General features: G+C 42.4%; 1 protein-coding gene across 2 annotated transcripts in view; it reads right to left on the bottom strand.

Moving 5' to 3' along the window:
• The window catches only part of ASIC1 (acid sensing ion channel subunit 1), a 233,527-nt gene that overhangs the window by 43,899 nt on the left and 162,068 nt on the right, over positions 1-27,560 (bottom strand). Inside the window, exon 1 of one of the 2 annotated variants that reach the window (XM_060764039.2) lies at positions 16,333-17,611. The exons of the other annotated variant lie outside the window; for it this stretch is intronic. Within the exon in view, the coding sequence (XP_060620022.1) occupies positions 16,333-16,989 (657 nt within the window). The 5' untranslated portion in view covers positions 16,990-17,611. Of the gene's footprint in view, positions 1-16,332; positions 17,612-27,560 lie in introns of those variants that run through there. 2 annotated transcript variants of the gene reach the window in all.

Genomic DNA, 27,560 nt, shown 5'->3' with positions numbered 1-27,560 from the left:
CTTGAAAATATTTTTAAAAATCCAAACAAACGAACGAACAACAAAAACAACAAACCTTGATTTTGCTAATTTATATAAGGGATACTATTTGTCTACATCATTATGTATGTATAATGGGACTTCAGCATCCAAGGATTTTGGAGTCCTGGAACCAAACCCCAAGAACCCCACTATATGAGTGACACATTCGCTTTTATTTTCAGCTTTGCAGTGAGAACCAGCCAACAGGATTTTCCAACATTGTGACATGTAAAGGGTATACATTACTTTTAAAAAGCAACTTCCTGGCCTCTTTTAAAAATTCTGGCTACCCCTGTATAGTCATTAAGGCTTCTTCTGTAATGTTTTCCAACCCTCATAAAGCCATGTAATTTTTAATCCTTTCATGATGGCAAAATCCCATAGCCTGGCTGTGCTCTGGGAAAAATACAAAGTTTAAGTACAGGATTCATGCTGGATTTTTGGGGAGGTGTCAGTAGAGAGAGTAAAGTAATCAGAAAACTGCCGTTGCAGCCTGACATTTCCAGGATTTGATGCTATCTTACACACAGGGCCTTTTCACTAATTCGTTGTGTAGAATTGCTGGGTGAGAGTTAACTTTTGGATGGTCCAGACCAATTGTTCCATTAAGCAACAAGTTCCATTAAGCAACAAGGAGTTGTGGGCTCAAGACCCTCCAACTATTCCAGTATGACATGGGCAATTAATCCCAGTTAATCCTCTGTCATTCCACATTATGCAGCTGCTTCTAAAATGTCCTGACTTCTGTCTCATCTCATTTCCCCCCTTTTGTTTATTCCAGGTGCTGCAAACTTAGTTAAAAATACAGAAGTGTTTAATATTTGCACAAAATGTTTATTTGATTGTGTTTTATTGATTTGTTATTGCTTACTTTGTTTAAGGTAAAAGGTAAAGGTTTTCCCCTGACATTAAGTCCAGTTGTGTCTGACTCTGGTGTGTGGTGCTCATCTCCATTTCTAAGCCGAAGAGCCGGTGTTGTCCGTAGACACCTCCAAGGTCATGTGGCTGGCATGACTATATGGAGCGCCGTTACCTTCTCGCCAGAGCAGGACCTTTTGATCTTCTCACATTTCCATGTTTTTGAACTGCTAGGTTGGCAGAAGCTGGGGTTGACAGCGGAAGTTCACGCCGCTCCCTGGATTCAAACTTGCGACCTTTCGGTCAACAAGCTTAGCAGCTCAGTGCTTTAACCCACTGTGCCACTGGGGCTCCTTGTTTACTTGTGTTATATTAATTATTTGGATTATTTATTATGCACTTTTTGGCATCAAATGCTGCAATTTTTGTTGTGAGCCATCCCGAGTCCCCAGAAGGGAGATGGGACAGGATACAAATAAAGTTATTTTAAAAAAATTATTATTATTATTATGATTATTATTATTATGATGATTATTATTATTATGTTAGTTTGTGCTCCATTGACTCAGCGAGAGGGGAGAGAAGAGGGGAAACTTGTCTTCCACAATACATTAAAAAAAGGAGCAAACTGCTGCAGCCTCTCCTTCCTTTTGTTCCTCCTCATTAATAACTTGCCATCTTGACTCTGATATTGCTTGGCTACATGTGTCATCTTTGAAATACTGGAGGGCATTTCCACATCTCATTAGCTCAAGTGAAAATGATCACGGTCTGAATCTGTATGGCCAGAACACAGAAGGTGTACATCTGTATTTATGAGAGTAGAGAACCTACTTTTGTAGAAAAGAGGCATGGCATCACACTGACCACCTCATGGAAGCCTAGCTCACATTTCCCAAGCCCTGCGTTTCACACTCTCATTCAATTCCTAGCCTGGGGGTGAGAGTGCACACAGCAACAGCTTGAGAAGCCTGCCGCCACACACTCTCATGCACACCCATACCCACCCACATCGTAACCAGCCAAGAAACAACCATGTATCTTTCACACCCCCATCCAAGCTGCTAGAAAAGGAAAGGGGGAGAAAGAAGGAAAAGAGAGAGAGAGAGAAAGGAGGAACAGAGCAGATGGCCAAGGGGGTGGGGTGGGAATTCTCTTGGGCTTGCTAGTAAATGCAAGAGGGGAGTCTCTCTCCTTATGCCACCCCATCTCTTATCTGTGGATGTATGAAAGGAACACAGACCCTTTCTCAAAATTGAAGAGGTAAATACACCATAATATAATATACATATTAAATGAGCTGTGCAGTGTGCATGTGTGTGCATGGCATATGTTATATGTATGTAACAGCAACTGTGCCTGATTGGATGTCTGTGTGTGCATGGGCAGGCTCTTTGGAGTGGGCGATCAGAAGGGCTCCAGCTCCTCCCTTCCGGCAGTCAGCGATTTCTGCATGGCCTCCCTTGTAAGGTCCTTGTTTTACAGGCCTTACTTACTGAAACATTAACAGCATGTAATTGGGAAAGTACAGTAATTATAGCTTATTGCTGACAAGTTGTTTAACTAGGTTGTTTTGCTGATGATAGTAGCTCTTAAATATCTGAACAATATTCAAGGTTCAATAGGCTTCATCTCTGTAGAAGATGCAATAAACTTCAAGTGTACACACACAAGTCTGCCACTGGGTGTACAGACTGTTGATGGCCATCAGAGGGCATCAAACCAGCAGCATAGGAGAAGTTCCAGGACCTTCACGGGGATGATATAAATAAAAAGGAAAGAACAGAAAACAGAATGCCTGTCTTGGAGCTTTTCCCCAATTTTGGAAGCACACACATAGATGTTTGGTGGCTCACACTCCTGAGAATGACAGCATTAAATGTTCCATACAGTTCTGTGTCACAGTGACATAGCATTAGATGAGTACAACCCAGTTATGGTACCTGAATTTTAAAACATAAACTCTGCCACTGAAATAGGGGATTGAGGATGGAGCTCATGGGAAGCAAGAAGTGGAGACAGAGGTCTGAGCTTAGAGAGGTGTTCTAATCTAACTCCAGGAGCCATTGGGGCGTAGCGGTTTGAGCATTGGATTATGACTCTGAAGACTAGGGTTTGAATCCTTGCTTAGCCGTGAAACCTACTGGGTGTCCTTGGGTAAGCCATGAATGGCAAACTACTTCTGGGCAAATCTTGCCAAGAAAACTCTGTGATACATTTGTCTTAGGATTGCCATAGGTCAGAAACAACTTGAAAGCATACAACAATAACAAGTGTAAATCCATGTATTCATCTAAAGCAGGGATAGAAATCTTTGGTTGTTCAGATGTTTTTGAGCTGTAATTCCTATAATCCTTATCATGAGACATTCTGCCCAACTGTAGTCCAAAAATCCAGAGTATCAAAGATTTCCCACCCTGAGACTTGAGGTCTACATCTAAATAAAACATTGCCTGAGGAGAATCAGAAAAAGGAAGAGTGGGGAGGAGAAGGAACTCCATTTATCTTCTTGACTCTGGACCAAAGGTAGAAGCCCCACAGAAGCTATCAGGCCTAAACACAGTTTCACAAAAGCTATTTTAAGCAAAATTTCTTCTCCATATGTTTTCTCTGGCAGGGAGCACTCAGTGGGACAAAAGGGAAGGTAAAGTGCTGGCACTGGTATGGTCTGAACCAGCCAGCTCTAGAAATCTCTTTGATAAAGAAGGAGGAAGATGTGTTAGGATGAAAGCTTATCCTTTCATCTACAGATCACGCAAGGAGATATTTATTTTCTTCTAACTTCCTTTGAACTAAATCAAAAGTGGATCTTGAGCACACTAAAAATATTCAGGTGGTTAAAACACATCAACACTCTCTGAAGGTCTTAAATGTAATATTAAAAGGATGCAAAAAATGACTGGAATGAAAAGTATTTGGTGTAATTTCTGTCTGACTGTTTGTTGCACCCCAGCCCTGAGATACCACTAAACCCAGCACCACATAGGAAGCCAGTAGTCCGATAATAAAGAGTTAATTGAATAAGAAATAATAAAAGAGAAAAAAGGATTATATCCAAAAGTAGCAGTCAGGATATAAACAGCAATATACAAAAGCAGAGAGAGTTCAATAAAAGTCTTTAAGAAATCCATGGAAACTTCACAGGAAGTAGATATTTAAGAACATAGAAATAATCCAAGGTAAATGGCAGAGACATGAATATAGGAAACTTAATCCAGGCAAAACTTAATTGCTTGCTTTTCACGCCTTGAGTCCTGAGATCTAATCTGCACTCCCTCAAGACCTCTGCGCCCCCGCATCTTTCCAGGGTCTTTTCTCCGGGAAAAATTCACTTTCTCTGGTATGCACAACATCCGCTGGTTCAGGGTTAGGCCAATCTGTCTCAGACTGGCCTGGCCACAAATCTCCCTGAATGCTCTCAGGCACTCATTTTGAAACCCATCTTCCTCATCAGAATCATCTGGCCCTTGCCAGGCTACAACACTATTTCTAACTCTTATTCATGAGATACATGTTTGGTATATGTGAAGATTTAAACTTCCCAATTTTCTCTGAAGCTAACAGACCACTGGCTAACCATGCAGCTCTAGGTCAAGGCTGGACAACTGAAGATCTCTATACAGCTCCCAACAATCTATGCCACAAAGTCAGCATTGAGCAGGGATTACAGGGATCAGCAATCCCAAACACTTTTGAACAGTTTTTCCAACTGTACTCTATTTGCATGATCTGGTATAAGTTGCACTTTTATTACCTTATGATCTGCAACCTGTTCTGCCTTTATGGTGCAAAGCTTTAAGGTTCAGAAATTGTAGCAGAAAATGTAAAAAACACATACTTAACTTCAGCCTTTTATATGGGGAAAAATTGCTATATGTCTTCTAGCTCTAGTTACCATATCTACTCAAGTCTAATGTGCAATTTTTTTGGCAAAAGTATGTTGCCAAAACCAGGGTGCATATTAGATTTGCATATATGATAATCTTAGTGTTCCACTGTTGACCAGCCTGGCTGGTGGCCTGCGCTCCTGGACGCTGTCCTGCTGAGCTGAAGTAAGAGGGGAAAGCTGCTTCAGGAGCTCCTATTTGAGGGATGCCATGGCATGGGCAATGTCATGAAGTGGACTTGGAGGCAGGGAAGAAGCCCAACTATGAAGCAGCAAGTGAGAGAGAAGAGCAGCATCAGGTGCAGAGTACGTAACTGCTTCGTTCTGGGCCACCTCCATTTTAGGGAGAGAAGACAAGAGGGGGATCAGTCATTTCACAAAGCTCCATGGGAGGTGCACCTCAATTTTCAAAATCCTAAGGCCCCCCCCCCCCAAAAAAAAAAAGGAATTCAAAGCATATGGTAATGTAATGCAAACCTTTTTGGCCAAATCATAAAGGGTGCGCTTTTTGCCGCCATGTATTACATTCACCAGCATTTTTTTTTGGTTTCGGGGTTTTGAAAATTGAGGTGTGCATCAGATTTGATGGCACATTGACTCAAGTATATGAGTACTATGACTCCAGAGAATAATTCTCATCTCAGTTACAAAGGGGTGTGAAGGGGGACGGGGAAGGGATAGCTACGTTCTCACCCATCCAAAGTATCCATGGCTCATCAAACAAAGGAAATGCCTCAGAAAAGTTGTTCTTTTAATATAAGCAATATGTGTAGCAAATACCACAACTCCCAGAGTCCTTTAACCAACTAATGCCGGACATTATCAAAAAAGTAATCTTTGCATATTCTGGCTGAAATAAAATGTTGTAGCCACAGACCTTTTGTTTCAAAAACCCTTATAGGCTACATGGAGTTTTGAGATGGACATGGGGCTTGTGGATCCCGCAAAGGTGGAGTTGGCCTGGTCTTCTGTTATCCAGAAGCAGGGCTTGGAAATGCACCGTTAACATTGCTGAAGTTCACTAGGACCAACTCAAAACCAAGGAATAATGTCACAAACGAATGTATGTAGATGACAGAAGCTGGAATCCTGTTGGATCTTCCCAACCACAGAATTCATTTTTGAATAGTGAATCAGCATGGAAATGCAATTCGTTCAGTGTGTCTACTTAGTCAGACTAACAACAGCATTTAGGTCATTATGTGAGGAAAGGGAGAATAACCAGCATTTATGTGTCTGGCAAAAGAGATGTGTTTTTGTGAATCTACACATCTACTGGTTTTATGTCACAGATTGCTATGGCATCCCCATAAGAATGCTGGAGAAGTATTCTGTAGACTTCTGTGCCAATGGTTCCCAACCTGGAATCAAAGATCATGTGGATCTACAACTCGAAGTATTGGCCATCTTGGCTGGAAAATCTGAGAGGTGATGCCCAGAAATCAGACCAACTGAATTTCAGTCATTACTCTTCTCTCCTTCCCTTAAAATCAACATTTCTTAAGTTTCATAGGAAGAGAAAATGATGACTGCTAAACGCATTGCAGCCTTTATTAAGTATTTATATTATGCACGAATGCAAAGCTGGATGACCCCTGACCCCTGTTGGGTTGGAAATGAAAAGGGCTTTTCTGAGAAAAAGGTAGGGTACAAATGAAGATTTTAAAAGGTAAAGGTTTCCCCTGACATTAAGTCCAGTCATGTCCAACTCTTGAAGATGGTGCTCATCCCCATTTCTAAGCCAGAGAGCCGGCATTATCCGCAGACACCTCCAAGGTCATGTGGCCAGCATGACTGCATGGAGCACCCTTACCTTTCCTGCAAGGTGGTACCTATTGATCTACTCATATTTGCATGTTTTCAAACTGCTAAGTTAACAGAAGCTGGGACTAACAGCGGGAGCTCACCCCGCTCCATGGATTCAAACTGCCAACCTTTTGGTCAGCAAGTTCAACAGCTCAGCGGTTTAACCTGCTGTGCCATCACAGGCTAAATGAAGATGTTGATGATGATAATGGAGTGATAAGGAGCACAGATCACTTTCCCTTGTCTTGTGTGTTCCTTGGAGGAAGTTTTGCTCCTTGGTGGAGCTCTAATATAGGAAATGTTCTTGTATCACAGAAAAAAATGTTTTCCTTGACTGTTAAGCACAGACTTCACAAGCCTTTTCTATTTTATTATGGCAAATTTGTTTTGAAAGACATGGATCAGCCACAGTTCCACCTAATTTGGTCTACAGACGAATGCCAAGAGGGAGGAGGGCAAGGAATGGAAGACCTTTGATAGTCTACAATCTTTTATAAGGGGCCCAAATTTTAGTCAATGCTTTTAAAGAGCTGATTTTACTTTGCCCTTGAGAAAGCTCGTTACGATATTTTTATATTCAGAACCATGAAAGAGGGTGATGGCACCCAATGCTGATCAGCGAGGCAGACTAGCGAAGGTGTGCAGAAGATTTATTGAACCACAAAAATATTCAAGATCTCCCCCTTTCCCCAAATCATTTCTTATGTAGAGCGTTCTCTCTCTGCCAGTGTCATAACAAATAAATGGGTTGGATGCGTCCCAACATTTTCCCTTAATAGTTAAGGTGCTTTCAATGATATTTCAAGCTTCACACTGAGGAATGTGGATATATAAATATGATCCTGGTATAACCAAGGAAACAGGGTCTTCTTTTGACATGATGTACATCATCTACTTTATTGAGGAACTCTATGGAGGAATTCAAACATGAATAAGTCTAAGAATTGAAAGGCTTCAGATAAAAAAAGACCTGGCTATATGAGGACAATGGTTCTTGGGGAGATTTACAATCAGAGAGAAATAGTGGCGGCAGAATCCCTTTATGAATCCCAAGAAGCCATTTTTAAAAAAGCAGTATGTGAGCTTTTCTAATGCATAAAGGACAGGCCTTTCTCCAACAGAGGTGGGCAACTTTGAGATTTTTCAGATATTTTGGCCCACAACTTCTACCATACAACAATGAGAAATAATAGAAGATATGGTTCAAAATCATCTGGAGAGCCATAGTTGCTCCATCCTCTCACTAAAACAACTGTGATGCTTCCAGTTATTTTTTGTCCTGGATCATGTGCTTATTGATTTAACGTCATAACATGAGACTTAGGCCCCTTCTACACTGCTATATAAAATCCAGATTATCTGCTTTGAACTGGATTATATGACAGTGCAGACTCATATAATCCAGTTCAAAGCAGATAATGTGGATTGTCTGCTTTGATAATCTGGATTATGTGGCTGTGTAGAAGGGACCTCAGGGTAATGTTCACAGTCCTTCCACTTTATTCTCATAATAGGTTTGGGAGGCAGTTTAGGATGAGACAAAATGGGCCTTCTCAAACATATATCACACAATATTAGGGCAATATACACACAACATTATGCCTGTGCGCTTTGTCCCTTGTCCATTTTTTTCTTGGAGTGAATCTACACAGTAGAATTAATGCAGTTTGACACCTCTTTAACTTCCATGGGGCAATGCTATTGAATCCTGGGAATTGTAAAACTACAACAGTCTTTTTAGCCTTTTCTGCCAGAGAGTGCTAATGCCTCACCAAACTACAACCCCCCATGATTCAACATCATTGAGCAATTGCAGTTAAAGTGGTGTCAAACTGCATAAATTCTACAGTGTAGATGCACCCTGAGTGTGCCTGAAGGCAACCTTTCTTCAATTAAATATCTAAAACCTGGGTTATCATAATTGCATCCAGGGTAAGAAAGAGAGTTCTATGTGCTGCCAAAATTATCCTGGAAGAAAGATGAGTTGGAGATGTAACTAACAATGGATACAGTGTATGGACACAATCCTTGCACATATTGTGGTTTCACGGGCTTGGATACTTGTGGGAGGAAGGCTTATAATTGCTTTATGAGCTTCATGGTTAATTGAGGAATTTAAATCCAAGTCTTTCCTGTCCCGGTCAGATGCTCCAATCAATGTCATTGGCTGCAGCCTGAGGATTAGACCTCTTATGGCCCACCCTCTTTCAAACAGCTGACCTTCTCTTTTACAAGTTCTTCAGGCATCTGAGAGACATGGTGCACATCACACAAGAATATGTGAAATGACATAAATGATCAGCATAACGAAGTCACCATATCTGAGTGGGGACATGAAGTCCTCCAAATATGTTTAGACTGCAGTCCCCAGCATTCTTCATCCATGGATCTACCAGTTAAGACTGATGGATGTGGAGGGTCACAACATCTGGAGGATCACAGGATTCCCATCATTGTTCTATAGGAAAGTTTAGCTTTGCAGCCTGTATGGTGAAGATAGTAGTGTCACCTTTGCTGTCCTTGCCACGGTGGGGGAAAGAGGACTCTATGAGATATTGATCAGCCAGCTTGAGTTTCAGCTCTGCTGGCGTGAGCATGCGACTCTTTGTTAAAGGGACCATGGAGATAGAAATGACCTAAGCTAACCTATTATATGAAGGCTTGCTTAGGACTAGAAGTACAGTTAGATACATTTTGTTTCTGGACTTAGCAGAGTATATGGGCCTCTTCAAGATTCCTTCAAAATGTGTTGAATCAGTCAAACTGTGTTGGGAATCCCTTTTGACTGTTCAGCTTAGGCTTTCATCCCCACAATCTTTTTGCCCTGATAGCACATCTATTCAACACTTCTGGAAGAGAAGAGCTTGGAAACATTACTGGCCATGTTGGCTGAGCATTTCAGTGACTTCCAAAAAATAACTTTTCCTGAGATCTCTGGAGAAGCAGTAGATAAGAAAAACACTGCCCAGATTCTTCAAAGGTAGAGGAAGAAGATCAGTTCTACCTTTTTAGAGGCTATATAGTACCAAGCTGCCCTAGGTTCTCTTGCCTTTTTGTGTTGAACAACTTTTCTCAAGCTGGTGCCCTCTGCAACTCCCACAATCCCCTGCCAGCAGCTGGCAATGGGAGATGTAACCAAAGAAGACTTAGGGCATGGCTTACACAGCAAGTCTCTAAACTACAGTAATACTAGAGACAAACAGGAGACACAGTTGTTTTCTTACCTTTGCTAACCGTAAGCTATTTGATAATGCCTTTTGCAATCCAGCACCTTTCTACATCATGACTGCACTCTACAAACTGAACTCTATTAAAATACTATGGTTAGGTGACCTGTGTGCCTACCTGCCTTGTGAGTCTGCTGTCCAGGTGCCCTTTCGCCTTTTTTTTTGGTTCTTCATTTTAAGGCCAGATGGGCTTCGACAAAAAAGAGGACTGCTCCTGAAAGGTCTTCAGAAAACTGTCCTCTGAAAGCAGAGAAGAACCTTTTCTACTCCTTATTGGGAATGCCAGAAACTGAACACATGGTGTTTTACACACACAAATTACACACTACAGCACTAAACTATAGTTGTTCACTCTTGCTAGAATTCTTCTGGTGTGCCAGCAAGACAGATGCCTACCAAGAGGGAGGATGGAGATGATAGGGATGATCTTCCTCCTCTGCCCCTTTGCCCAGACTTCGAACTCATGGTGGCTCACAAAACAACAAACACACACATAAATGTATTGTTGAAGGCTTTCATGGCCAGAATCACTGGGTTGTTGTAGGTTTTTCGGGCTATATGGCCATGTTCTAGAAGCATTCTCGCCTGCATCTGTGGCAGGCATTCTTAGAGGTTGTGAGGTCACACAAGCTCACAACCTCTGAGGATGCCTGCCATAGATGCAGACAAAATGTCAGGAGAGAATGCTTCTAGAACATGGCCATATAGCCTGAAAATCCTACAACAACACACACATAAATATTTCACATGGAGAACTTAGAATATATGACAAGTTGTTCCCAAAGTTTTAAAATGGCTTTTAATTCTATCGACAGTTCAAAACAGTGGTGCTCCTGATTCTCCTGGTGTTTTAGAACTCAGCTTATAGGACCCCCACCCAGCTTGACCAACAGTTTGTAATTCTTGGAGCTGAAGTCCAAACCCCTTGGAGGACCGAAGTTTAGGAACCACTCTAGGAGAGTATCAATATAATTAGAAGCCACGAAAACTCTTTTTTTCCTTTCCCCATATTTTTAGGTATAACAAAAGTGCTTCTTCTTGAAATGCACCTTTCCTCCCCTGGCCATTGGCTGAGCCAGTGTTCATTTCTCTGCTTTCCTTGCTACTTTCAGGCCTTTCCACACAGTTGAATAAAATGCCACATTATCTGCTTTGAACTGGAATATACGGCAGTGTGGACTCAGATAATCCAGTTCAAAGAAGATATTGTGGCTTATCTGCCTTGATATTCTGGGTGATATGGCTGTGTGGAAGGGCCCTCAGATAGATATTGCTGCAAGTCCTTTTTTTCCTATTGTGCAGAGGCATCTTTAATAACAGTAAGCAGCTTGAAATGGTCAGTGTGGAGAGACAGGACTGTTGGAAGGGATGGCAAGGGTGAAGACTGCAAGCTTATGAAGACCAGGAAATTGAGTAGACCAGCAATTCTCAAACTTCAGGTATTTTGGACTTCAGCTCCCAGAATCTCTGAGCACTAGCCGAAGTGGTTAAGGCTGCTGGGAGTTGAAGTCCAAAGCACCTGGAGTACCAGAGTTTGGAAATTGCTAAGTAAACAATATTTGGCATTCTGAATATTCTAGACCAGGGGTCCTCAAACTTTTTAAACAGAGAGCCAGGTCACAGCCCCTCAAACTGTTGGAGGGCCAGATTATAATTTGAAAAAAGCATGAATGAATTCCTATGCATGCTGCACATATCTTATTTGTAGTACAAAAACACTTAAAAACAATACAATAATTAAAATGAAGAACAATTTTAACAAATATAAACTTACTAGTATTTAAATGGGAGGTGTTGGTCTGCTTTTGGTTGCTGAAATAAGATTGTTGTTGTTGTTGTTGTTGTTGTGTACTTTCAAGTCATTTCAGACTTAGATTGACCCTGAGCAAGGGCCTGGTAAATGACCTTGGAGGGCTGTATCCGGCCCTCGGGCCTTAGTTTGAGGACCCCTGTTTTAGACCATAACGATCTGTCGCCGTGCTGTTCAGGAATTGTAGTTCAAAGCATGTGGGAGGAACCAGGCTGCTTCTCTCAGCCCTTTGGAACTGATGGTGGCTTTTGGAAACTAGTGATAGAGCAACAGCAACTGCTAGCAAGAAAATAGATGATTTCATTGATAAGCAACCTTCTGCTAAGTGGTGAAGAACCCAGAAGCAAGTCAGAGCTTATGTTCTAAAACTTAGCCCTGAAATGTAGAGAGTGGCAACAAAAGAAAGGGAAACTCCATGCAAGTTCTTTTCTTGCTTGTGAAGTATCCAAAGCCAACATTTTCCCTTTTGAGACTGGAAACTGTCTCAATAGGAAAAGAATGATATCCAGCCTGGGTTTGAAATGTGTTTGCTTTCCTTGTAGCTTTGGAAAATTAGTTTTATGGACTACAGCTTTCAGACTCTCTTGACCAACCTGGCTACGCTGGATGGAGATCTCTCTGAATGGTAGTCAACAAACTAACAGTTCCAAGCTCTTATTTAAGCAATCAGAACATACAATGACATTATGTCCTGCTTTTCAGATGGGCTGTTCCAGCTTCCACTAATAAACCAGTGCCCTGTGGTCAGACACTGAAGACGAAGAAAGAGGAAGAAAAAGTAGGAATTGATCATTCATTTTTCCAGGAATTAGACTCAAGGTATCTTAGAAATTTAAACCAATTCAATCTAGCTAAAAGCAACAAACAACAAAACAAAACAAAAAACCAAAAAAAAAACCAACCCTAAATAAGCACAGTTGAGTGTCTTGTCAGTGAAGCCATCAGAACTGGTCAACTACTCACACCCAGTGTCTCAGGAGGAAAGGAGGTAAGGAAATTAACTACAAAATCATTTTCTTAGTTCTGTAAATAGCAGCTGCTGGGAAGTAAAGCAGCTTCAGGAAGGTGCAGGAGGGTGAGAAGGTGCAAACAAGAACAAGAAACATTTTCAAAGATGCTATTTGTGTTTCCAGGGATGCTTCTATTTGCACCAACTGTGATATAATCTCCAGAAGTGTGGGAGGAGGCGCTGTGTTTTAGCTGGAATAAAATGAGTTAAACTCCCTTCTAAGGTTGTCACTTATCCCATTGCCAGAAAGATAGAGTGAGCAAGTGAGCGAGCGAGCAAGTGAGCATCACTAAAATGCCACAGACTTAGAAAAAAAGACAAATGAAACATAAGTACCACTCACTAATGATAGTGGGAGAACCATATGGTGGTATGGTTTGAGCACTTAACTATGACTCTGGAGACCAGAAGTTGAACCCTGTTCAGTCATAAAACCAGATTGGGTCACACTCTCTCAGCCTGAGGAAGGCAATGGTAAACTTCTCAACAAATCTTGCCAAGAATATCCTGAGATTGATTCATCTTAGGGTACAACATCTTGAAGGAATACAACAACAACAACAACAACAACAACAACAACAACAGCGTAGGGGAGGGAACAGCCCAGTGACCAGCATACCTGATGAACAGCTTCACGAACTCTCCTCCATCATAGTGCTTGCACTCTAAATCAAACTGTGGCCACTGGAGAGGAAGACCCTCAAACAGAGAATAACCACCTAACACTTCCTGGACTCTAGAACATGGCCATATAGCCCAAATATGCCTCTAGAACATGGCCATATAGTCCGAAAAAACCTACAACAACCCATACAGCCTGAAAAAACCTACAACAACCCAGTTCCTGGACTGCCCACTGTAAAATATAACTTCCACCAGACATTCCTTAGACTTTCCTATGGCTCCTACTTCCACAACAAATTACACAGATGTGCACATGACAATTATAGGTATTTACACACTTCATGTTTTTGGTCTGGTCCTCAGACAAGATTGGACCAATGGAGCGTCCTTCCCTCACTGAGGGCAGCCTCCACGTCATGAGCACAGAGGGCTAACCTGTGGGTCTTGTGTACGCTTGGGTAGAGGCAGAGCACCTTTGTGTTAATACCTACGTGCTGTGCAGAAATACTATTGCATTTCCCCTATTCAGAAATCACACCATTAACTTTGAAAACTGACTCACGTCCTACACCTTTAATAGCCAATTCCTCATAGGAAACCCCAGCAGACACAACTTAGCCTGTCGATCCAATTTATGTATTTATTTGTCAATTTACTCTCCTGCTTTTAAGTGATTACCATAGATATTACATTTTCTTTCCAGCGCGTATGATGGTACAAAGCTTCTCAATGAAGATGGCTATTTTGCTTTACAACACAACACAAGCCACTTATTACAAGGAAATCCCGCTCAAGCACATTGCTTATGCTGGGATCAGAAGATGGGCATGGGTGTCTCTCATGTGAGTGTATTTGAAAAGATGAGTTACCTTTTTTTTTTTACAGGTGTGGCTCAATGTCATTTTGGTTCTCAATATCTGTGGGCAACAACTGAATGGATCAATTGTACCAATTCAGAGGTTGTTGCTTTGAAAGCGGATCATAGAATCATAGATCATATGGGCCATCCAGCCCAACATCTTGTCATGTAAGAAAATACAATAAAAGCATTCTTGACAGATGGCCATTCAGTGTTTACTTAAAAACCTACCAAAATGGGCCCTCTACCACATTCTGAGGCAGTATTTTCCACTATTCCACTGCTCTAATAATCACATATGTCTTCCTCATGCTTAGATGGAATTTATTTTCCTTTAGTTTAAATCTTTTTTTTTGTGTGTCCTAGCTTCAAGAACAGGAGAAAACAAGCTTACTCCCTTTCTCAGATGGATAGTTTTTCAAATAATGCAACATGGCTATCATGTCAAGGCTTAAAATCCCCTTCTTCAGGCTAAATATATCCAGCTCCCTAAGCCATTACTCAAAGAAAGCACCTACACCATTGGCCAATTTGGTTGCCCTTCTCTGTACATTCCAGCTTGTCCATATCCTTTTTGAATTTTGGTCCCAGGTCTCCCAAGTGAGGTCTTACCAAAGCAGAATAGAGGATGATCTTATGGAGGACTTGGGAGACAGGTCACTTAGGTAAAGGGGGAAGCATTTCCTTTGAGTTTGATGAGCTGCATTGGCATGCAATGCAGGACCTGTCCCACAAAAGCAATGGCTAACCACAGAAGGCTGTGTCGATAATTAAGATCATTAAAAAGAGGACATACTGTAGCTGCTGTACATCCAAGCATGACAATCCACATGGGCTGAAATTCTCTCTTCCCTACAGCTCAAGGCATCGATCTATACCTGTGTCTGGAAGAAGGTATTTCCACATAGTAGAAAGATGGGATGATGATGATGATTATTATTACTATTATTACTATTACTAATATTATTATTAGATCTAAAAGCAGGGAATCATATCTTGAGGCACATCTAGTTGTAAAAATAATGTATTTAATTGTGAATTCCTAGAATAATAATTTCTAGCGCCAATTAGGAATACTGGAATCTTATGTAATGTAATAGGACTGAGTAGATGCACATTTAAATACAAGTTATTCTTGGTATACAACATATTTTAAAATAGTCCTTTGGATACCAGATATTCCTTGCATAGTTGCTTAAGACTGAGTTCCTTTATTTTTAATACTTTCACTGAAGGAGAAATTTCAGCACACCAATCTCCTCTTGTCTGAGGATGATAAATAAATAATGAAACATAATGCATTATGGGAAAATGTTTAATTTCAAAAGGGATTGGGTTTTGGGTGAGTGGTTACCTACTTCTCTATGTCATGCCCCCTGATTTAGATTGCATTGGCTATGTGTTCTTAGTATACTACTTAAAACGAAGCTCTCTGGTAAGGACATAAGGAACCTGCCTAAATACCTTAAGGCACCAGATCCTATCTGATCTTAGATGCTAAACAGATGCTGGTTAGTACTGGGATAGGTGCCTGCCAAGCGTTGCAGGCAGTATTTCAGAGGAAAGTCCGAGCAAAACCAATTTCTCTAAGAAAACCCTTTGGAATGTATTGGGTTACTAGGTGTCAACAAGCAACTTGAAGGCACGCATGCACACACACACAAAAGAATGTAAGGACTACCGAAGTCATGGGACACCTCAAACTGCTGACTTGGTGCACTTTCTCTTCAGAAACAGTTTTCTTTCCTCTTCAAATAAACTTGTGATGACACCTGAAAACTAGCCTGAGAAGGAGTTGTGCTGATCTTAAAAGCATATCCATGGTTTCATAATAGAAATATTATTAATTAAGGAACATTCTAACAACTTATTGTATATTTATTATGAATTGCTAAGTTGCATTTATTACCTCCCTTTGCTCCAAGGAGCCCAAGGCAACATCCATAGTTTTTCTCCTCTCCACTCATCTTCACAACAATACGTGATGTGGGTCAACTTCAGGTGGAGAAGATACTGGAGCAAGGTCATCTTCTGAGTTTCATAGCTCAATGGGGACTCGAATCTAGATGTCTCACATCCCAGTCCCCCTTTAACCACTATGCCACATTGGCACCTGCTATTTTGCCAATAGGAGAATAAGTGAATCCTCAATTCCCTGACTAATGGGAGAGTAAGCATATTCTGACATTATCAGATATCACTAGCACTATAATAGATGAAAAAGACACTCACCACAGTAAAGTCATCAGGCCTACAGGCCTCCCCACGGTATTTACAGGTCAGCATCATGTCCTCCAGCTGGTGGCTGTTGCGGTCATAAAAGTTATACAGGTTGAGAGGCTCCTCAGGGACCTCAAGGCTGGGCTGGGCTAAGGGGAATCCTGCTTCCAAGTAGTCCCCCACATCATACCCCACAAGGGGTGAAATATACACTAAATCATCATAGGTCAGTTGAGACACTCGGATGCGGTTGATGTTGCAGAAGGTAACCGCTGGAAAAACCATTTGCGAACTCTCTATCTCATCCAGTTGTGTTATGTGGTGATATTCAAAGTAGAAGAATATGCGCCCAGCTACCTGGGAGAGGAAGATGGACAGCGAGATCAGGAATGCACCTGCCCAAAGGGTCTGGCGTACCCCAAAGCCCTCTCCTATGAAGATATGGTTGGCCCCATGCAAAGTGCAACTGTTGACAAAGGCCACCAGGTCTGGGGCATCTTCTTCCTCTCCCTCCTCCAGCTCTTCTTCTTCATAATCCTCCTCCAGGACTTCTGGTTCTTGCTGGTTAGAGTGGAATTTCTCACCATTAGACCCAGTTGCACACTTGACAACAGTGTGTTGTTCTTTGTTTGCAGAGAAGGAGATTGTGCAGAATATCTGGATGGGCATCTTTCTTTCTCCAGGTCCCCTTTTATGACCTCCCTGTTCAGCTGGCTCAGTTCATAAGGACTTCCTAGTCCTGGAGATCACAGGTGGACCAATCAAGAGAGAAGAGAACAGAAAGAGATGGACTGAGAAAAGGCTTAGCAGAGATGGGGCTGGTGCCAGAAGAAAGGCAGGGTGGGGTTGGATGGGGAGGAGGAAAGATGGAAAGAGGTAGTAGAGCATGTAGAAAGCAGGCAAAAAAGAGAGGAGCAGCAAGGCAGAAGGTGAAGAGATCCAAATAGTACACAAGATGGGGTCTGGAAAAGAGAGAATGTGAGAGATGCGCAGCCAAGAGAAGTTATAGAACGAGCCATCAAAAATGATAGGATGGAGTTGTTTCTCTTCCTAGGCAGCTCCCGAGACACCAAATCTCCAAACCCAGCATGCAGTTTAAAACATCTCTTGGGGTCCAGAAGCTTTGGTTCTTCAGTACTCAGCTCCAAAAAGTTGTGACTTTGTGGACAGACCGTAAAGAGCAGCTTTTTGCTGGCTTGTGCCTGCAGAGGATGTCAGGGATGCGTTAGAACACAGCCTACGGCAATGCAAACCTCAGACCCCGGCGCCCAGGACAGGCCTGCTTAATAATTCATCAGCTTCCTTGGTATCTGTGTTGGATTTATGGGAGGTGCCGAGGGAAGGGCAGGCATCTCTCCTTCCCACCCTTGCTCCTCCTCACAACCTGCTGCCTGCAGAAGCCAGGTCAGGCCAGGCTGGTGCCAGATTATTTCCTGGACCCAGCACGGTGCTGCCTTTTTCAGGCTCTCACAGCTGTTCCTATGTGCATCTACCACAGGAGGACACAGAAGCCTCGAAACAAAGCTGCCCCTTGCAATTAAATCTAACTGAGGAAAAGCGATGTTAGAAAAAAAGAAAGCAGAAACTAAACAAAGCAGTGTTTGAGGCTTTTGATTGAGATAGTTTGTGACTCCAGATGGCTCAGCACCTTGGGTACAGATGCCACTGGAACTGGGAATTGCTTGATTTGTAAATGAATGCTGTCATAATTCCTGAACATGAAATGAATCCAGACTTTGATCCAATAAACTTTATTATGTTTGTAGTTCAAACTGAAATAGATTATGAGTACACTGGAAGAGATTATGAATACACAGATATAATCTGCCCCTGACCAGTCTATGTAACTAAGAACCCACACTTTCTCCATTTTGTGCATATTCAGATGTAGTCTGCTGCAATCCTTTACTTTCTGAAGTAAATATGAGGATTTTGATTGCCATGGGCATATGCATGGTTGCTTACTTTTACATCCTTGTGATTCTCAGTCCAAACTGATAAGTTTTAAAGTTCACCTCTGAGCTGAGATACCATCACCAATCATTACCTAACTGATGATATTCCTCTTCAATATGCAATATATTTCTGCATTGTTGTAGGTATTTCAGGCTGTATGTCCATGTTCTAGAAGCATTCTCTTCTGACTTTTCATCTGCATCTGTGGCAGGCATCCTCAGAGCTTGTGGGTTTTGCTCTTGTGGGTTCTGTCTAAGTTTCTAATGCCACTCTCCCTGATGATCCCATACTGTGAACCCTGCATATGTTAAAGCATATGTTTAAAAAAAAGGAAGGCATGGGATGATATCATAAGTTTTCCTTTGGCACGGTGGTGTAGTAGAGCCACACTATACAGACAACATTTTCAAGATCTATTTTGCTTGAAACTTATGCACAGATATGAGAATGTGAGAAGCACTATAATACCAGGGCTTTGTGTCTTAGAAAGAGCCTCAAATGATGAATCTTATTCACTCAAGCACAATTTGCAGTAAGTTAACTTCATGCTGGTTGCTTTCACACAAATGCATTGTCCATCATTTCATCAACTGCTGACAAAACTGGATTGACATAGGAGAAGGAGCTGGTGTCAACCCTTGAAAGCCTAACCATAAGGGATGAATTTAAATGCCATCTGTGAGCAGCTCAGTGTGTTCCTCTTGTTGCGATCTTCATTTCTATCCTCCTCAATGGAGGTGAATGGGCATAGAGCTTTCAAGCCCATGTGGCTGCTCTGGAGCCCCAATTTAAGCATACACTAAGCACACGAGTATCCTCAGTGGCATTTTGGAGTCATCTCTTCACTACACTTGGAGAGAAACATGAAAAGAGAGTGCTAGATATGCTTAAAACATGCAGAGACTGCTGAGAACATGAGTGAAGATCTGTGTTTTAAATGTTATTAGGAGCATGACAAAACATGCACCTGGTTCTTCTGATTTCAGTTGGATGAAGCTACACTTACAGAAATGGTGAATTTCAGGCTACCCTGTGATTGGTGAAGCATCCAAAGGCCTCAAGAAAAATATTCTGATCTGCTTAATAACAAAATATAAAATGTTAACATCCAACATGTGGATTAGACTTCGCAGTTGACCAGGAAAAAAAAATCACCCAGCTTCCTATTTAAGCCTTGAGCAGAAACTTGATTTGCACAGAAATCAGTTGGTGAAGCTTTTCATGTGGCATGGAGATAAGAATAGTCATGGTCTGCTGATCAAGCTGCAGTTTATGATTATTCACCAAAACAATTGCTACTGCAGATTTGGCAGTTGACAGAGCCAGCCCTACTCTTAGGCTGAGTGATATGATCGTCCTAGGGGCCAGCTGATGGGGTAATGGAGGTGTATCAATGAACAGCTCAGAAGCAATTCCATTTGAAGGCCCATGATGCTCTTCTCAGTTGGATAGTAATGCTATTGCCCGCATCCTCCAGGCTGCCAACTTGGCAGGGAATGCTAATCCCACCTCCAACACTGAAGTAAGGATTCAGTAGTTAGTTGAATCAGTGTCTGCATTTTAACGGGAGGAAAGGACATTATCTTGTCTTCTGCCTCAGGCAGCAAAATGACTGGGGATCAGGACAAGAAGGAAAGATTTCATAACCTTGCTATTGTTTGCAGATAGCTTAGTTCTCAAAGCAGGCCCTCTGGACTGTGCACTTGTCTCTTCCTCTGTACCCTGTGGTTTGCATCCCTGGTACTTGGCGGCCCATTAACAGTGGCCACAGAGCAATTTCCCGCAGTTGGCCGTTCCTGTGCAACCCAAAGAAAGGTTGAGGGATGAGAAGATGTACAGTGGCCTGCCCTTTTGGGGCAGAGAGAAGTGCTGAGGAAATTGATGTTTCCTGGTCACTGCCAGCTCAGCACAATCTGAGCTCCTTCCATCCTTAACTGTTTGTGAGCTGCCTTCCTACTGCTGGGTCTATTGGGAAACTCTTGATCTCCACCTGCTGGATGTACTGACTTTGGAAAGACAGAAAGGAGCCTTACCTAAAGGCCATGTGCCTGCATGATGCGATCCACAGTGCAACACTTTTGATGTCTCTTCATTGACTGCCTGTTCCTTCAAGGACTCAGTACTAGTCCCACATGACCTAACTTATTCTCAACTTTCGGCCCTTATTTCTCTTTTACAAGCAATTTGGGATCTGCGTTCTATGAACTCTAGATTTGTCACTCAACCAGGGGTTTGCTTTTCCTTGGCTTGGCTTTGTTCTTTTTCAGTTGTTGTCCCATACACCTAAATATTTGTAAACAGCCCCATCCTTTGTGGGAAGTAACTGTTTCAGGCTTTACCAAAGGGCCTCTTGTGGACTACAGCTCATTGCGTGAGAATACATTTGTATTATGAAGGAATCACATTCACTCCTTGTCACTCAACAGGGTCCAAGCTCTGGGGAAATCTCAGGCTGAGCTGCTGGAGTGCCCAACAGCCAAACTAGGAATTATATGACCCCCAAACCATTGCCTACATTAGGATTTGCAGTTCAACAATATTCAACTGATCCAGATGATCCTCACTTCAGAGTAGATTACACTAGGCTGGCTGAACAGATGGGCTGACTCAGATTAAGGTATACATTAGCCAGGATCCCTGGTGGCACAGTGGGTTAAACCACTGAGGTGCTGAACTTGCTGACCGAGAGGCTGGTGGTTTGAATCTGAGGAGCAGGGTGAGCTCCCACTCTTAGCCCCAGTTTCTGCCAACCTAGCAGTTCAAAAACATGCATATGTGAGAAGATCAATAGGTACTGCTTCTGCAGGAAGGTAACAGCACTCCATGCAGTCATGCTGGCCACATGACCTTGGATGTGTGTATGGACAATGATGGTTCTTTGGCTTAGAAATGGAGATGAGTACCACCCCCCAGAGTTGGACACGGCTAGACTTCATGTCAAGGGGAAACCTTTAACTTTTTATACATTATCCACAAACTCTGTGTCAGGTCATGTGCTTCAGAAATTTGAGACCACAGCTCCCACGATCCCTGAGCACTGACTATAAGGCCTTGTAAACATGTGATGGGCCAAAAAGTTGACTACAATTGAGATGGGCACTTAAAGAGAAGATAACAAGGTAAGGAGAGTTTATGTCGCGCATATCCTATGCCGATCCTTATTCTGAGAAACTGAGGCCCCTTCTACATTGCCAGAAAATCCAGGTTATCAAAGCAGAAAATACATGAACTGGATTATTTTAGTCTACACTGCCATATAATGCAATTCAAAGCTGATAATGTGGATTTTATATGGCAGTGTAGAAGGGCCCTTAGAAACCGCAATAAAGATTTTTGTGCTTGATAGGAAAAACATCTTACGCATGTTCTGTTAGTCTGGATTTGTGGCTTATAACAGCATAATATAATTTTGATTTTTTTTTTAAAAGCAAACCAGGTAAAAAGGGTAATCTCATCTGAGTTCTTGAAACAAACCCTTAAAATCTACTTGAGTATCAAGAGAAAAAAAGAAAAGAAAAAAGAGAGGAGAAAGAAAGAAAGAGAGAGGGAAGGAGGGAGAGGAAAAGAGAAAGAGGATGATCTTCAAGCCTTTATTGAAAGTCAGTAGTTTCCATACCAACTGCTTCCTCCTTATCAGTACTTCATTTGAGAGTAGAGAAAAATCTCTCTCTCTCTCTCTCTCTCTCTGTGTGTGTGTGTATGTGTGAGAAAATGAGACAGAAACAGAAGGAACTGGGGGGAGGGGGCTCTATGTTTGCTGTGAAATACATCTATCATCAAAAATGCTAAAGCTAAAGCAGCAAGCACCAGATCTACTAAAAATGTTTATGAGTCTCAGCTCTAGTTACGCCCTGACTTAGATCAAGACACTTACCAGAGCAGCAAAAGCCGAAAATGGAAGCAAAACAGAGAATGTACAAATGTATTTGGTGTCCCCTAATATCTAGATTACACTGTTTTAAACAGAAAACAGCACAATAGATCTGTCATAGAAGATTTTCATGTTTTCCGCAGATGTTTCTGGCCAGAGAGATAAGAATACCCATTCTGTTTCGAAATTATCTGGGGGTTATGGTCCTCCTTTGATCGTAAGTAGAAGACTGTTGACTTTTCCCCTTGCCAGCATCAACAACATCCTTGAACCTCTCTATCATGGTGACTGGTATCTCAGCAGGGAAGCGAATCAGCACTGGGTTTTAGTATGAACTTCCAAGGAACTAAGTTTCCGAAGCCTATTTTCAAAGAAGAGTCAGCACCATGGACAAATGCTTTGAGTTTGGACTAAAATGTGGGACAGGTTTATCACTCTTACTTAGGTGATCCCTCGTCAGCCAAGTAGGATAGTCTCCCAGGATCAGAATTCTTGTGAGTCTGTAGGTGGCTGTGGAGCCCTATTCTTGATCTGCATCTTCTCCCACAGTGAGGGCATTGGTTTCCAGGTGGAAGGCGGTCTCGGTCGGGGTTGGCTTGATGCACCTTCCTCTTGGCACGTTTCTCTCTTTCACCCTCCATTCGTGCCTCTTCAGATTCTGCAGCACTGCTGGTCACAGCTGACCTCCAGCTGGAGCGCTCAAGGGCCAGGGCTTCCCAGTTCTCAGTGTCTATGCCAGAGTTTTTAAGGTTGGTTTTGAGCCCATCTTTAAATCTCTTTTCCTGCTCACCTACATTCTGTTTTCTGTTCTTGAGTTCAGAGTAGAGCAACTGCTTTGGGAGACGGTGGTTGGTCATCCGGACAACATGGCCGGTCCAGCAGAGTTGATGGCGGAGGACCATCGCTTCAGTGCTGGTGGTCTTTGCTTCTTCCAGCACGGTGACTTTTGTCCACTTGTCTTCCCAAGAGATTTGCAGGATTTTCCGGAGGCAGCGCTGATGGAATCGTTCCAGGAGCTGCATGTGATGTCTATAGACTGTCCACATTTCACATGCATATAGTAGGGTTGGGAGGACAATATCTTTATAAACAAGCACCTTGGTATCCCTACAGATGTCCCATCCTCAAACACTCTCTGCTTCATTCAGAAAAATGCTGCGCTCGCAGAGCTCAGGTGGTGTTGTATTTTGGTGTTGATGTTGACTTTGGTGGAGAGGTGGCTGCCAAGGTAACGGAAATGGTCAACATTTTCTAATGTTACACCATTAAGCTGTATCTCTGGCATCAGAAAGGGGTTGGCTGGTGACTGCTGGAACAGCACGTTTGTTTTCTCAATGTTCAATGACAAGCCAAGCTTATCGTATGCTTCTGCTCATATCACTCTACTGATATGGAAGCCACTAGCTGTCAGTAGAAATTCTCCAAACCCAATCAGCGAAATCAGGCATGGGCAAACTTCGGTCCTCCAGGTGTTTTGGATGTTTTGAAGTCCAAAACACTCAGAGGTCCGAAGTTTGCTCATGACTGAGCTAAGTGTATTTAGGCCACAGACCAAACAGATATATCCAAAGAAGCCTCACTGAATTTATGAACTCTTCCAGGGTTTAGAGTTCTCCCAGTTTAAATCTGTGTCTGACTGTCAGCCTACAATAAGGAAACATCTCTGACAGTGATGGCTTTCTTTCTGTTGTCTGCTAGCTCTCGGAAAGTGAATGATGTTCATCTAATCCTTTTGGCCTAAAAGAGGGGAGAAATAGGGATCTGAGATCTCTTTAAAAAACAACACAATGGAGCCCATTCAACATCTTGAAGGGGGAAGACTGACTGCTCAGAGTCCTAAGACCGCGCAAAAACACTGCCTGATGATTGCTCCGTTCCTGTTTCAAATGCAGGCAATAGAAACTACAATGCTTTTCCAGCAAGAAACACTGTTCTTTGAAGGAACTGAGTAAATCTCGGAATCCACTGTTACATTTCTAGAGGTGATGGAGGGCACTTGGAACAGAGAAGAGTATATCAACTGAAGTAAAGCAAAGGAGAGAGGCTCAAGGCGCATTATTAACAATCCTATTATTTGGGGTTGCCAACTGACCAGAAGAAAGTGGATGGTTCTTTGCCCTTAGTGGAAATTTGATATGCAAATTTCAACAAGGAAGAGAGGAAGTGTAAATGTTAGTTGCAGATTCTGGGCCCTTCCACACAGCCATATAATCCAAAATATCAAGGCAGAAAATCCTACAGTATCTGCTTTGAACTGGGTTATTAGAGTCCACACTGCCATATATTCCAGTTCAAAGCAGATACTGTGGGATTTCTTGCCTTGATATTCTGGGATATAGGGCTGTGTGGAAGGGCCCAAAATCTGCAGATGAGTTCTGCATTCAGGGTTGAGGAGGTAGTAAGAAAGGTGTTAATTCTGGAACAGGTATATAGTGGTCAATTTTGATGCTTTTTAGGCAGTCCACACATTACACTCTCTCAAATCCAGGCAGTTGTTTTGATACACACATAGGTGTATGGTAAGTGTGCATGAATCATAGAACAATGGAAGAGACCAAGGAAGGAAGCATCTAGCCCAACCCCCTACCATACAGGAAGACACAATGAAAACACACCTGAGAGATAGCCACCCAATCGGTTTCAAGCCTTCCAAGAATGGAGGCTCCACTACTCTCTAAGTGAAGCCATTCCATTGCAACAACTTCTTCTAAATGTGTAAGTGGAGTCTGTTTTAGGTTATTTTTTTTGGATTTTTTTTTCATGTGAGGAGTGATTTAAGAAACTACAATTCACTTTTGGTGTGAGAGAATTTGCCATCTGCAAAGATGTTGTCCGGGGACACCCGGATGCTTTACCATCCATGTCCCCGCATGGGAAGCTGGAGCTGACAGATGGGAGCTCACCCTGCTCCTTGGAGTTGAACCACCAACCTTTTGGTCAGCAGTCCTGCCAGCACAAGGGTTTAAACCAATGTACCACATTGCTCCTATTTTTTTGGATTGCAACTTCCAGACTTCTCCAATCAATAAAGAAAACTAACTTACCCAGGCTATGGTCTATGTACATAAAGGAACACATCTGCTAGCAATGCATTGTTACTTGGAAAATCCACTTACTGCAAGAATTGCAGCTAATATAGTGGCAGGGCAGGGTGGGGAAGGTGGTGGCAGATTATATCAATGTCCTGCTTATTAAAAGAGCCCCAGCACTCTGCCATGTCAGCTTTGGTCCCGCTACAACACTGCCCTACAGTGTCTGGGGCAACAAGAGGAAAGTGCAACACAGCTACTGCAGAACCTGAGTCTTGACAAACTGAATGGAGACCCATGTGATCTTGTTTCCTAGTGATCTCATTATTCTAATTTATTCCTTTTGTCTTTAAAGTGACTTTGAGAGTTGACTTTATGTGGCACTATCTCTGGAGCAGATTCAGAAGTTTTATCTAGTATTGAAAGTAGCTGCTTACCTTCTAATAGATGCCATGTGAGCCAAAGGTGAGCCCATAAGCAGTCTGTTTTGTAGCCACTGCAGTTACGGCTTAGCTTTTGGGACCAATTCAAAGAACTACAGCTATTTGCCTTTGAAGCTCTTCACTGCCCAAGTCCTACACACCTTAGACTTAGAGCAAGAATGGGGAACCTGTCGCTCTCTCGATGCTTTTGGACTCCAGCTTTTGTTAACACTAACAAATGTGGCCAATTGTGAGAAATGACAGGAATAGCATTTGGAGGGCTACCAATTTTCCAGTCCTCCCTTAGGAAATATATTCCCTTCTGCCAGCTATATTTCTGCAAGTGACTTTGCTCTGGTCCTTCGATAAAGAAAGTTAGAGCATCAATTGCAAGCACTGAGGCAGGGCCTTTACTATAATTGCCCCCCAATGATAAAATGGTATGCCTGAAGAAAGCTAAAGCTGTTTTTCCTCCACCCCAGTTCGTAGTTGTCAAATATCTTGGTACTTTAGAAAGCATTTGGAAGATGCATATTTTATGGTTGTTCCTGTTTTCTATGCTTTTAAAACTGGGTCTCATTTGTGATTTTAATGATTATTTCCTTTTTAATGTTTTCTGATGTGAGTCGCCTTAATGCTTGAAAGGGTGGCACAGATGTGTCAGACAAATGAACAAATGGGAAGTGAGAAGCGTGTTCCTGTTTGTGTACATGGATGTGTATACATCAAGACATTTATGAGGAAAGTGTACTTTGGGCATGCTTTGTGGCAATTGCTTGCTTGCACAAGTTCCTCAGTCTCTGGTGCCAGTTGGACTACCTCTCTGCATGGAGTGCGCTGCTTGAGGAAGGGGTGTTGTTTGGTCATGGGTCAGCAAAACATCTTGAGGAGGCTGCCAGGTTTAGTCACAACTAGTTAAAGGTGATGGGGAGCGGGTGACAAGGAAAAATCCCCTAACTGAGGTCTTGGGGAGCCATTGTGAGTCAGGGCGAAGCTGGAAAAGGAATGAGGTGGCTTCTGAGCTCATTCTCCTCATCACCTATAACTTTGCCATCAATTCTCACCACGCCTCAGTTCTTAGGCTTAGTTCCAAAGATCCTACCACTCTTTTTACAGAGCCTTTCCAAGCTTGGTTATGGCAGCTCCTTCTCTTTGGGGTGAAGCTGTCCTCCACATTCTTGCCTTTCACCCACTAATATACTATTTCAGGCAATAAGCAACTTTTAAATTTAGTCTTCCCAAGTGTCTAAGACTGTGTGTACAGTTTGGTCTCAAAGCCAAATGGTGGATTAATTGCCCAGCTGGCCTTGAAGCCACCAGTTGCTCTTGGTTATCATCCCAGTCAAGAATGGTTGGGGAGAAAGATTGCCTGATTTCATCCAAACCAGCCCAGCCCATGCCACTTTTTCCTGAGGTAAAATATAAGACAGCCCCTCAGCCCTACCATTCCATGTGAATTCCATGTATGGTTCAGTCAAATCTTCCAACGATAGAATAACATCCTTCTCCAGAACATCAGAGGAAGCAGGGCCATTTAAAGGAGCTCAAGGGACAGGACTTTGCTTATAGCCAACCCTCATGCATCATTGTGCTCTGCCTGAGGCAGCCAGCTTCTCAAGCACAAAACTGGACCTACCACAATGCTGTGTGAGACAACAGAGACACCTAAGGCAGCCATCACTTTCTGTCTTTAAGATATGACCAGCCTATGCCTGAAATATTCCTTTGGAATTGGGTGTGTCCTTTGATGCCTCTGTAGTGTGACTATCACTTAGAACAGAACTGAGTGCGTCCTTGGGCTTCTCCATACTGGATCTTCTTCACACATTTCCCCCCTCTTAATCTTCACAGGAAACCTAAACTCTCAATCTCTCTCTCTCTCTCTCTCACCATGGCACAAGGATGTCTCTGTTTGCCCTTCTTGGAGGCACTGCTGTTCTTACAGCATGCTGAAAGTCTGCA

This window comes from Anolis sagrei, chromosome 2 (assembly GCF_037176765.1).
Source record: "Anolis sagrei isolate rAnoSag1 chromosome 2, rAnoSag1.mat, whole genome shotgun sequence".
Lineage (NCBI taxonomy): Eukaryota > Metazoa > Chordata > Lepidosauria > Squamata > Dactyloidae > Anolis > Anolis sagrei.
Note: the sequence above shows the minus strand (reverse complement) of the source record. Positions and strands in the feature narration are given on the sequence as shown.